We start from the raw sequence: 12,140 nt of genomic DNA on the forward strand, positions 1-12,140 counted from the left end.
AGTATTATTACGCAGTAGGTAGGCCTACCGTTCAACAAATCACAATGACCAGCCGGTCGGGAATAGTTTGTAAGTTCGGCTGCGTAGCCGAGCGGTGAGAACGTCTGCGCGACGTTCGAAAGGACGTGGGTTCGACACTGCTCCAGAGCACGCGGCTGTGTCTCGGCAAAGACACTTAATGGCATGCCAAAATAAGGGGAGCAGCTGACTCGAAGACTATACGTCACTTCGCTGCTTCCTGTCATCTGTTGTATCGCATCTGTGATCGCAGTGTACTGTATGTTATCGCAATGGGCGTAAATAAAAGCACGATTATTATTATTATTAAGTAGAAAAGCTAAACATAGTTTACCTTTGTCTCCTCCTCTCCCGGAAAACCCAGGGGGTCCTTGTCTTCCTTGAAACCCTCGATTACCCTTCTCTCCGGCCACAATGTCTGCAATCGCGGGCTCCCCTTTTTGACCTTGAAAAGTTAGGTAAGTTATGGTGTAGGTGTAAAGGGTTCAGCTTGTATCACCCCATGGGTTGTCTATATACCAAATGCAATAAAAGTGGGTGAATTTTCCGAAACACAATGCCGGCCTCTAGGATCGGAGGGCCAGTTTCCACCTCACTCGATGGCAGCAAGCACACGGTATTCGTTGTAACGACTCAACCACTTAATGAAAACAATTTTTTTCCACTAGAAATTAAAACTACCACTGCCTTTGAAATTGAAGCAAAAGGAACAAAATATAAGAAAAATTATTGATTTAATTTTTTTTATTCACAGTATTAGTACAGTACAGTAGACTGTGAATACTTTCTTCAGCCACTAATTCAGTTCAAGTTGGCATCTCAACTCACCTGCGGGACCAGGGATTCCAATATCTCCCTGAAATCCAGGAGATCCTTTAGGACCGCGTTCTCCCCGGGGGCCCGGGAGGTCAAGACCATCCTTTCCGGGTTCGCCAGTTAAACCAGGGGGTCCGGTATTTCCATATGGGCCATTTGGGCCAGGAGGACCCAATTCACCTTTCCGCCCCTTTTGACCGGGAGCGCCGTTATTTCCTTCTCTGTAAAAACATTTTTGCTTTAAAAACAAGGCACAACCAGACAAAACAATCAACAAAATATTGAACCGAAAAGCTGAAACTATTTTTAAACCCAAAACTTTGATTGATGCCAAAACCTTGATACCTTGGATTATTCCTAAGACTTTTATAAAGAGCTACAAAGTTTTCCATTACCAATCAGGGCAAAAGTTATTAAAAAAACATAAAAACCAAAACTCAATAAACAATCTTACCTTCCAGGCCGGCCAGAAGATCCTGGGGGACCAGAGGACCCAATAGCCCCAGGTGGTCCTAAAACAAAAACAGAATTAAGATGAAACATAAATCTATTGTATGTCTCGATACATTTAGAGTGAACAGAAAGTTCTTGGACTTTTTTTTATGTTCTGATTAAACATATTGAATGTCACTTAAAACAATGAAAACTATTAATACTACAACAAGTGCTCAATGCCAAGCAAACAGTCAAAGCAGAGCGAATTAAATCAAATTGATTGAATGAATTGAATGAATGTCATTGAATGTCACTTGTATGCCTATTGATGTGCTAAATATGAGAAGAACTGAGAGAGCGATGGTGAGAGCAATGTGTGGTGTAAAGCTGATGGACAAAAGGAATACCGAAGAACTTATGAGCTTGCTTGGGTTGAATGAGAGTGTTGATAAGTTGGCAAAAGCGAATGGAGTGAGGTGGTATGGGCATGTTTTGAGAAGGGATGAAGATGATGTTTTGAGAAGAGCGCTGGAGTTGCGAGTGGAAGGTCGTAGAAAACAAGGAAGACCAAAGAAAACATGGAAAAGCAAGTTGAGGAAGAAAGCAGCAAGGTGGGCTTGACAAGAGAGGACGCGCTAGACCAGCGTTTCTTAACCGGGGGTGCTAGCACCCCCAGGGGGTGCTGGAATAGACTGTAGGGGGTGCTAAATGCATGCAGTATAGGCTAATATCAAAAAAATGCCATTTTACTTTTCTGCATTTTTTCGTCTTTCTGCCAGTATCAGCAGTTGTCATATCAATGATTGCTGTTTTGAAGTGGCCTATACATGATTTGCTGTTATTGTAGTCAGCTCCCAGTCAAGTACGCAAATTGATCCTGAGTAGATTGTGCAAACTTACCTGGTGGGTGCTTTGTTGTAATATTGTTGCTCATCTCTCGCTTCTTGAAACCACTATGGCAAAATACTTTCCCACGAGTCACTCATATCCAGAGTGGATAACAGCAGCCCTTCTTGGCAGAAATGAATGATGATAATCGACTAAAGGAGGAGCTAATTGATATGCAGGTGAATCAGAGTTGTCGGACAAAATTTCGTCAACTTCGGCTTGCTGATTTTTGGTGTGATCAGTTGACAGCTTATCCTGCATTGGCACGGGCAGCATTGGAATTGATCGTTCCATTTCCGACTACCTACCTGTGTGAGAAGGCGTTCTCCAATCTCCACCATGCTCCAAATCAAAACAATTGGCCAGAACCGGCTTCAACATGGGTTGCTCCACGATATGAGAGTGGCTTTGACCAACACGAAGCCTCGAATTGAGAAATTGGTCACACATAAGCAACAACAGAAATCATATTGATACATGTGTAACTAGTTACCCAGCTGGGTATACTTAAGTTTGTCAATGTTCTTTCACTATTCTCGGGTTTGCCTACTTCTTTTATCACCAATGATGACAGTAGTTTTGAAGAATAAACAAAACGATCAATTTGTACATCGCTTTCCTTCAATAGTGCAGGCCAAAGTTTAATGGCAGTGCCGAAATTTTGACATGCCTTTTGATCACTGATGGTATATTTTGTAGTGAAGTTTCTTGTCGCCTAACAAACTGTGCTGGTGTTTTAAGAGACTTGATTCACATACATATGGTTATAATTGAATTTCTGTTGGTGAATGAAAGTCAAATACCAAATCTTCATCCTGAATCAACTTCGTTAAAACAAATGCACAGTTTGTTAGACAACAAGAGATTTCATTACAAAATATATTGCCAGCGATCTTGAAGGCATGTCAAAAATTTCGGCCTCTACTAAACTTTTGGCCGGCAGTGTAGTAGTCGTATGTCAACGATAGTTAGGGGGTGCTAGACTGTTCAGACCTGTTTACAGGGGTGCTAGAGTCAGAAAAGGTTAAGAAACGCTGCGCTAGACAGATCGATGTGGAGGCAGGGTGTGAAGACAATTTCGGCACTTGGAGGTGAATTCGGCCACTCTCGGTAACGGGGACATCACCGGATTAAAACTGGACTACTACTGCTACTACAAATATCTTGCTAAACTCTTTAAAATTTAGGTCTAATTGTAAGCATTAATTATAAGGTCTAAAATAAGCCAAAAAGATGCCATCAACCAACTCCATCGTGCGGGGAAAACCAACTCAGATCATTAAGCTCTTAAAAATTACCAAATCCACCATTTACCATGTTGTGAATAGATTTAAGGAAATTGATACATCTGAAGATCGTCCTAGGAGTGTAAGACTTCACACTGCTCGAACAAAAAAGTGGTTAAGGCTGTCCGAGAAAGAGTGAGGAGAAACCCAAACAGATCCATCCGTCAAATGGCCAAAAACATAAATGTGAGCAACACTTCAATGAGAACCATTGTGGAAAAGGATCTTCAGTTGTCCCATTACAAGATGAGAAAACAGTTGTTCCTTACACCTCTCCAAAAGCAAAAGAGACTTGAAAGAGTACAGAATTTTCTGAGAGATTTGAAGGCAGGCATGGCAGGGCAAAACATCATTTTTTCAGACGAAGAACTCTTTGCCATTGTAGCTCAGTTCAATAATCAAAATTATAGAATTTATGTAAAGTCTTCAGCAGATATTAACGATTCTGTGAGAACAGTTTACCGCCGTCAAAAACAGTCTTTTGTCAAAACTTGAAAGTCTCCTCTAATTTTGGTTGAACAAAGGGTTAAAATCAATTAAGATCGCCACATCAGCGATATTTTGATTCTAGCCCTTGAAGAGATAAAGAAACACTACAAAGATCAGCCCTTCACATTCCAACAAGATGGTGCACCATCCCACACCTCAAGAAAGACTCAGGACTGGTGCTCACGTCAACTTCTAAGATTCTGGAGCAAGGAAATATGGCCTCCATCATCGCCTGATTTGAATACCGGACTTTGTGTACAGTGGTTATTGGAGGCAAAGGCCTGTTCCGTTGCTCACCCAAGTGTTGATGCTCTGAAGCAATCACTCCTGCAGGAATGGGCCAAAATACTCCCAGGATGAACTACGTGCCTCGGTCGATAACTTCCGACAAAGAATTGAGAGTTATTCAAGTTTAGAAATTTATTCCTAGTATTGCAAGCGCTTCTTGTGATACTTTTTGATGAAATTTTACTTATTTTTTTTATCAATAAATTGTTTATAGGTTGGTTCAAGGACTTTCTGTTCACGCTGTAATTTCAACAGGTAGATTCCTCTGTTTTATTTTAAGGGTATTTTTGAGGTGTTTTATTTTGAGGGTTATTATCAAAGAAACATGCCACCAAACAGTGAACCATTACCAGTTACCTTGCATTCCTTTGATAGTGATAACCCTCAGCTCACCCACGTTGCCTTTGGGCCCTGGTGCCCCAACCATGCCTTCAGGGCCAGGTCGCCCCTAAAATACAACAAACTAATGAGAAACAAAATAAAACTCAAAATAAGTGGAAGTACATTCAAGGTTGTATGCACCGACAACAGATTTTCCATTGATCAATGAACTCAGACAATGAATCAGCTTAATCCACGGACTAATGTTTTGTTTTCGCACAAACCGTAATCAGCAGATTAGAATCGTCAAAAACTGATCCAAAGAAACTCTAATCAGGTGATTGGCTTAATCGGCTTCTTAAAAGGTTCACTATTAGTTCAACCATTCCTCATTTCAGTAGCTTTTAGATATCAACCATTAAGTGCATGTAGCTTCTAGATATCAACCATTAAGTGCATGTAGCTTCTAGATATCAACCATTAAGTGCATGTAGCTTCTAGATATCAACCATTAAGTGCATGTAGCTTCTAGATATTAACCATTAAGTGCATGTAGCTTCTAGATATCAACCATTAAGTGCATGTAGCTTCTAGATATTAACCATTAAGTGCATGTAGCTTCTAGATATCAACCATTAAGTGCATGTAGCTTCTAGATATCAACCATTAAGTGCATGTAGCTTCTAGATATCAACCATTAAGTGCATGTAGCTTCTAGATATTAACCATTAAGTGCATGTAGCTTCTAGATATCAACCATTAAGTGCATGTAGCTTCTAGATATCAACCATTAAGTGCATGTAGCTTCTAGATATCAACCATTAAGTGCATGTAGCTTCTAGATATCAACCATTAAGTGCATGTATTAGCATCCATCACAATACATAGGAATATTGAACGTTAAATACATACGGGGTTTCCGGGCAGTCCAGAAAATCCTCTGAAACCTTTTTCCCCTTTAGTTCCTTCAGCTCCAGACCTTCCCATAGCCCCAGCATCTCCTGGGGGTCCTTGTGCCCCAATAGGACCCGGCATGCCTTTGGGACCAGGAGCACAAACACCACATTCTTCTCCTTTTGGACCTTGAGGCCCAGAAGGACCTACATCAGGAAACCCAATTCGAATATATTGAAACAGCTTTTCGCCATTCAAAGAATTGTTTGTTTCATAGCTTTGGTAGAGAGTTGGCCTTGCACCATAAGCACACAAAGCCGGCAACGTAACCAGATTTAACATATTTCCGTTTATTTATAAAAATAACGAAAAAAAAACAGAACAAAAGATTGAGATTCTCTTGTAGAAGCATGATTTTTGTTAACTTCACAAATGTAGATACGAACGACTTGTTTTAGCCTGATGCTGCGAGTTCACTGTGATAATAGCGGTTTGCACTAGCTTTCAGAACACCGTTCCCTAGTCATGTGGAGTGACTAAGGGACTGTGTACCGAAAGCTAATACAAACCGCTACTACCACTGTGCACCCGCAACATCAGGCTAAAACACATTGTTTGTATCTACAACTGTGAAGTAAAAAAACCACTGTATATTAAATCTAATGTTTCTTTTTTAATGCAAACATTTGATATAAAAAAGTTTCATAAATAATTCGAAGCCAGTTATGAAGTTTTATCAGCTCGGTTCTTTTCAATGTCTTATGACAAACTTAGTTTCATGGAAACAACGATAAAATGTTTGGAAAAAATCTGTTATAGCGGCTGATGGAGTCAAAATGATGAAAAGACAATTTAAGATCAAACGTTTGTCTCATGAATCACTATGGTTATTACAACCTAATGTTCCTGTATCATAATTCGATAAAATTTTGTCTCAAAAAATAGGAGATCTTAAGAACAGTTGGCTTTTGCTTCAAGAGTTTACAGCTACCACACTACAATAGTATCTTCACTTGCCGGCAGGGCCTGGATTTCCACTGAAACCGGGAGGTCCATAGGGGCCCGGAAGTCCTCTATCTCCTGGAGTAACCATGCCCTTCATCACCTCATTAGTGAGCTCTGCGTCGGCCCCACGCTCTCCTTTGGGTCCTCTCGGCCCAGGTGGGCCCGCTTGTCCATTTGACCCAGGTCGTCCATCTTGCCCAGGAGGTCCGACAATGGTCAACCCCCGATCACCAACTTCCCCTTTGGGACCTTCGGGTCCCTGGTCACCGGGACGACCGGAAAGTCCTGAAAAAAGTTGAAAATATATGAAAAATAATAAATAAAACGTTTCAAGCAAGAAGTGCCTCACGATCTATGCATTGCAGGAATCTTTATCCTCGGACTGGATAAGCTTCTTTGAGAAGTTAATCCTGGCAGTTTCGCATACTTGTAGAGGCTTTGAATCACTGATGCAGGCCCGGTCACCGAGATTGACAGAGTGAAGTTTCCGCTTGCTGGAATGTTATTCTGTGATTTATTCCATCCACTATGTGCCGGTGAATGGAAAACTGTCCTTGAAATGCGTTACTCAAGCGCACACCGCGAGAGTCGAACCTACGCCGCTTGATCTTGATTCGCTCATAAAGTCAGGCGCTTAACCATCTAAGCTATAAACTATCGGAGCTGATGACATATAGAGCGTACATGTTAAGGCGACTTTGTTTCGTTCAGCTGGTAGATTATCACAACTCCCGCCTATTCAAACAATAAATCTCTCATTTGAACAATTCTGAAGAATGTTGATTGTACCAAACGAAGTGAAACCATTTGTATAAAAAATATCAAACAAACTTTTACTGTACAACTTGATTCAGACTGCAAGCAGGGTTGCCGCCATTTTGAACATCGTTTTAGGACAAAGCTGCGTTTTTCAGTTTTTTCAGGTACCTTCAAAACCAAACATCTAACAAACCCAAGATTTTTCTTACCAGGTCTCCCTGACGGTCCAGGCTCGCCAGGCGGGCCTTGAATACCAAATCCTTGTTGACCTGGTGGCCCCCGCCTCCCAGGAGTGCCAGGTGCGCCTGGACCACCTTTCAATCCATTCAGACCTTCCATACCAGGAAAGCCCATTTCGCCCTTGGGCCCAGGTAGGCCAGGGGGGCCATCGGCTCCAACTGGGCCGGAAACACCGCTACTTCCCTGGAAGCAAAAACATAATTCTATAATTAATTACAGACTGTGGCACACAGTTTCGGGTTTTAAGCCTCATCAGTACAGTAGGTACAAAACCTATCTTGGGGTGACACTGGACAGATCGCTCACATACCGCCACCATTTGGTTTCACTGCGCAAGAAACTCACATCTCGCGCTGCGCTACTCAAGCGCCTGGCAGGCTCTAGCTGGGGGGCGAGGGCTGACACTTTCAGCAAAGTACTGTGCACCTGATTGGTGCCGCAGTGCTCACTGCCATAAATCGACACTCCCATAAACAGCGCCCTGCGCACAGTGACCGGATGCCTGCGTCCCACACCATTGGACACTCTCCCCATTCTCGCTGGCATCCAACCCGCTGAGCTTCGTCGCGAAGAAGCCACTCTGTCCCTCGGTCGACGGGCACTGGAGCCTAACCACCTTCTCCACCACAAGATCTCTGCTCTCCCAAACGAGCACCCCCGTCGACTGAAATCAAGACACCCATCCGTGCCAGCCGCTCAACTTCTTATCAACGAAGCTGATGTACAAGACATTTCTGTGGCTGCTTGGGCGGACCATAAATGGAGTTCTGAATGGAGGTCAAGCACCACCAGACTCCATTCATTCATCTCCGACGCCGACACACGCCCCATCGGTCTAACACAACAAAGGCAAACATGGGTGTGCCTCAACCGTCTCCGTACGGGCGTCGGGCTTTTCCGCTCAACCATGCACCAATGGGGAACGGCCTCTTCCTCCTCCTGTGAATGTGATGCCGAGGAACAGACCGCAGACCACATCATCAATGACTGCTCCATCTTCAAGCCACCTAACGGAGTGGAAGGTCTGCGTGTCATGGATGATGAAACCAAAGACTTGCTGCTTTCTCGTAGCCTTCCAGTGTAGCCGGAAACATCGTGAATCTGGGGTGGTAAAAGGATAGACCCTCGGCCCCAGACGCTCACACGACGACGACGAGTACAGTAGGTATACTGGGTATGAACACGATATTTATTTTAGTTAAGTGATATGTGCAGAAACACAAGCAACTAAATATAAAGGTATCAAAAAGATAAAAGGTGAATTGAAGCTAAACATTACGAATAAACAAATTAGAATTCCGCATATTAGTAAATACAAGCTAATTAGTGAATACATTAACAGATTAAAATTGAGACATGGCAATCAAGTCACACAGCGCAATTTAAGAGGTGGTAGCACTGAACCATTCACCGGCAATCCAACCGGACCAGGCGTTCCAATCAACCCTCCTTCTCCTTTGTTGCCTTTGGGCCCATCACGGCCAGGGTAACCTTGAACGCCCCGATCCCCTTTATCGCCCTGGGGGAAACATGAAACAAACCATGTAAATACATTGAACAACTTTCAATTATGAATCAACAATGCATCAACAACTATTGTGAATCAACAATATTCCAAAGATTCTCTAAGCGACGTAAAGTGTTAATGCAATCAACCAAGCAGCAACTCCAAACCATAAGGATTGATCGAGAAAAAGATTAGGTTATTTTTCTAGTTGAAGAGACCTGATAAACTAACTACTCAGAGCTATACAATTTTAGTTATGCAAAGAGCAAAATAATCATTTAAAAAAACTTGATATTTTATTTTATTCTGTACTTCCATCTCCTCAACTTAGCAAGAATTTGAATAAAGAACTTACATCAAATCCGTTGTTACCAGGGATGCCGGGTTTTCCTACTTTGCTGCTCTGAAAAGAAAAAATAAATATTTATTCTTCTATCAACAAAAATATAAACCAAGACAAACCAAGTGTTGGTAAACGAAAGTCAATCTAGAAGAGATTCTAACACTGCAAGCTGCGCTTCGTTTCAAGTTTCTACGAAATCAAAACGTGTGCCGCAAAAATGTCATCTATGCTGCAATATGCATCATCTTCTTTGCACAGAACTTTCATACTCATCTCAATAATGATGCCAAGTGTTGGAGCAAAGGCTTAAAAATACAAATAAGGGGAAGTACCTGTGGACCAGGGGGTCCATATTCTCCTTTGGGTCCCTTCATGCCTTTCATTCCACGCGTTCCCTAAAAATAAAAGTTGCAATAAAATCGAAATCGAAATAATCGAAGCAATCACTAGACATTGTTTTGATTGTTCTATTCCACTCATGCAGTGAACAGAACTTTTGTATCAAACAAACAAATTAAAGCTTGGTGAGCTCTGCAAGACTTTGCAGTGTTGCCAAGTGGACAATCAGGATAACCTGAAGTGACGTTTCGTGACGTCAAAACGTTCCTAGACAGTATCATCCACAAACACGTCTGCATACGTTGAATCAATGTAAACAACCATTGATTTGCTGTCTTGGTTGTTTGGAGCCCAACAATGCTCAGACCAATAAAAGACTAAATAATTCCAGAACACAAAAGATGTGACGAGACTATGAATAACGATTCCGAGTTTGCAAAATTATTTTTTACGTTGATTCAACGTTTCCAGACGTTGAATCAATGTAAAAATGAAAAATTGGGCTTAGTTGAAAAGCAAACTGCTTTGACTACATTGAATATAAAAACAAGAGTAAGGAAAACGGTTGTTAATTGCTTAGTTTTGTATTCTTATTCTTCCCAAAGCCAAAACAATAGCCTACATCTTCATCACAGTTAGCTCTATTATGACTTCATTACACACGTATTACTGCAACAAAATGACTCACATATGGGCCCGGTGGACCCCTGGCACCTTTCTCGCCTCGGTCCCCTGTTTCGCCCTGAAATATGCAACTGTGATGACGTCACCCAAAAAAGCATCATTTATTAAACAAACAAGTTCGTGGTTAGTGGTTGACAATTACAGATCAATGAAAAGCAAGTAAATCAATCTTCGAATCCACGTTCAACCCTGTCATTAAGTATATTTCCAAGAGAATCGTGTGCTCTAGAGGGGTGTCGATCCAACGTCTTCGCGATTAAGTAGGCAGATATGACTAGATCTGAATAATTGGCTAGGACGCGAGGTTTGGTCATACTAACAACGAATAAAAAGTAGACAAAGACATCCTAGCAACCACACGGCGTTTAACATGATAATACATTAAATGAAGATAAACTATAGATTACGAACGTTTTCGGTCATTCAGATGTCAGCTCTTATCAAGTTACAAAATGACTGATCTTGTACATAAGCTGAAAATAAATAACTGATCTACGTACAAAGAACCGAAAAGAGAAATGCATAAGAATAAACCGGCAAGGCAGAGGAGAGGTACAGTACGCAAGGAACAAATAGGCTACATCACATGACGCATAGTCATTAAGATATTGAGCAGATAGGAGGCACCTGCGACAAACAACTGCCTATTGAGGCGAGGATTGCAGGACTTTATGAGCAAAGTCTCGTGGTTTTTAATACAAGTTCGTACCACGCGAACTATACAATACATATTGTATATTGTCACTTATTGTATTATTATGTTAAATGCCGGGTGGTTGCTTGGATGCATTTGTCTGGTTCAAGAAAATTATCTTTTTATCAAAATTGTAAAATGAAAAGTAACAAGCGTAAATATAAATGCCGCTCAACTTACATCTTTTCCAGGTGGTCCTGGCGGGCCCTGAAGTCATAAAAGACAAATTCAATATTCTGTGTTTTTAAATAAAGTTCATTTATGTTATAAAAAATTACTCTCGAAAGCAGAGTACATTATTGAATTGGCTCTAATCTGAAAGAAAACATGTTTTTATATTTTTAATAAGTCTGTGCCTTGAAGAAGTCGTCTTGGCTCACGATGAACCAAACATAAAACATTTTGCTCACAACGATGTCTTAACAAATCGTTCACTCTGAGATTAGTCTCCATTGTCTCATCTTCGGTTCATATTGTTTAGCGATGGAAGATATTAACATAAAAAGTTAACCAAACTCTATGAAATCACGCAAACTGGATAAAGATTAAGAGAATCGTTTCACATTAAGATTTAAAATTAAGCATCGAATGCACTACATTGAATTTTGCTTTCCTCTGTTTGAAAACTAAATAAATCAACACAATAATGAATTGATACAATATAAACTTAGTATAGGATTGATGACGTAATAAGCAAAGCTTTCGCGATGGAAATGTGTGCCCGCGAAATATACAGTAGATGCCTTTTCTTGAACAAATAATCACGTCACAGTGACGTCACAGACGCAGAGCTCGAACGGATTGTTATACTCACGATAAAATGCTCGGTCGAAGATTTTCCCCCAGTTGGCCTTGTACCTGTCCCTGGGGGACCCGGAAGGCCTACGTTTCCCTGATATTGCACAAATATAAAAGATGTAATCAGCTTGAGGAAACTTGCGTCAAACCTGGCTGCACCACAAGATGGTTCACTTTGCTAGATTATCAGCTGTGGTCGTGGAATGACCCGAGAAGCAAACAGTCAAATTACAGCACTACAATTACAAAGCATGCATGGTGCTGGGACTGGTTGGTCCATTCTGTCCTCTACCTTAACATATTCAACTGCAATTCTACAGCTAAAATTGCTTCCTT

At 41.3% G+C, this 12,140-nt stretch overlaps 1 protein-coding gene across 3 annotated transcripts in view; it reads right to left on the reverse strand.

Annotated features, from left to right (window-relative positions):
- LOC145767472 (uncharacterized) overlaps window positions 1-12,140 on the reverse strand; it is a 47,754-nt gene that overhangs the window by 13,706 nt on the left and 21,908 nt on the right. For all 3 annotated transcript variants that reach the window (XM_082579298.1, XM_082579299.1, XM_082579297.1), the window contains 12 exons: window positions 11,187-11,213; window positions 10,317-10,370; window positions 9,622-9,684; window positions 9,302-9,349; window positions 8,851-8,958; window positions 7,409-7,622; window positions 6,453-6,725; window positions 5,454-5,641; window positions 4,578-4,668; window positions 1,289-1,346; window positions 847-1,055; window positions 353-463 (listed from right to left, as the gene is read on the reverse strand). In XM_082579298.1, coding sequence (XP_082435424.1) covers window positions 353-463; window positions 847-1,055; window positions 1,289-1,346; window positions 4,578-4,668; window positions 5,454-5,641; window positions 6,453-6,725; window positions 7,409-7,622; window positions 8,851-8,958; window positions 9,302-9,349; window positions 9,622-9,684; window positions 10,317-10,370; window positions 11,187-11,213 — 1,444 coding nt within the window. The remainder of the gene's footprint in view (window positions 1-352; window positions 464-846; window positions 1,056-1,288; window positions 1,347-4,577; window positions 4,669-5,453; window positions 5,642-6,452; window positions 6,726-7,408; window positions 7,623-8,850; window positions 8,959-9,301; window positions 9,350-9,621; window positions 9,685-10,316; window positions 10,371-11,186; window positions 11,214-12,140) is intronic.

This window comes from Aplidium turbinatum, chromosome 3, assembly GCF_918807975.1.
Source record: "Aplidium turbinatum chromosome 3, kaAplTurb1.1, whole genome shotgun sequence".
Lineage (NCBI taxonomy): Eukaryota > Metazoa > Chordata > Ascidiacea > Aplousobranchia > Polyclinidae > Aplidium > Aplidium turbinatum.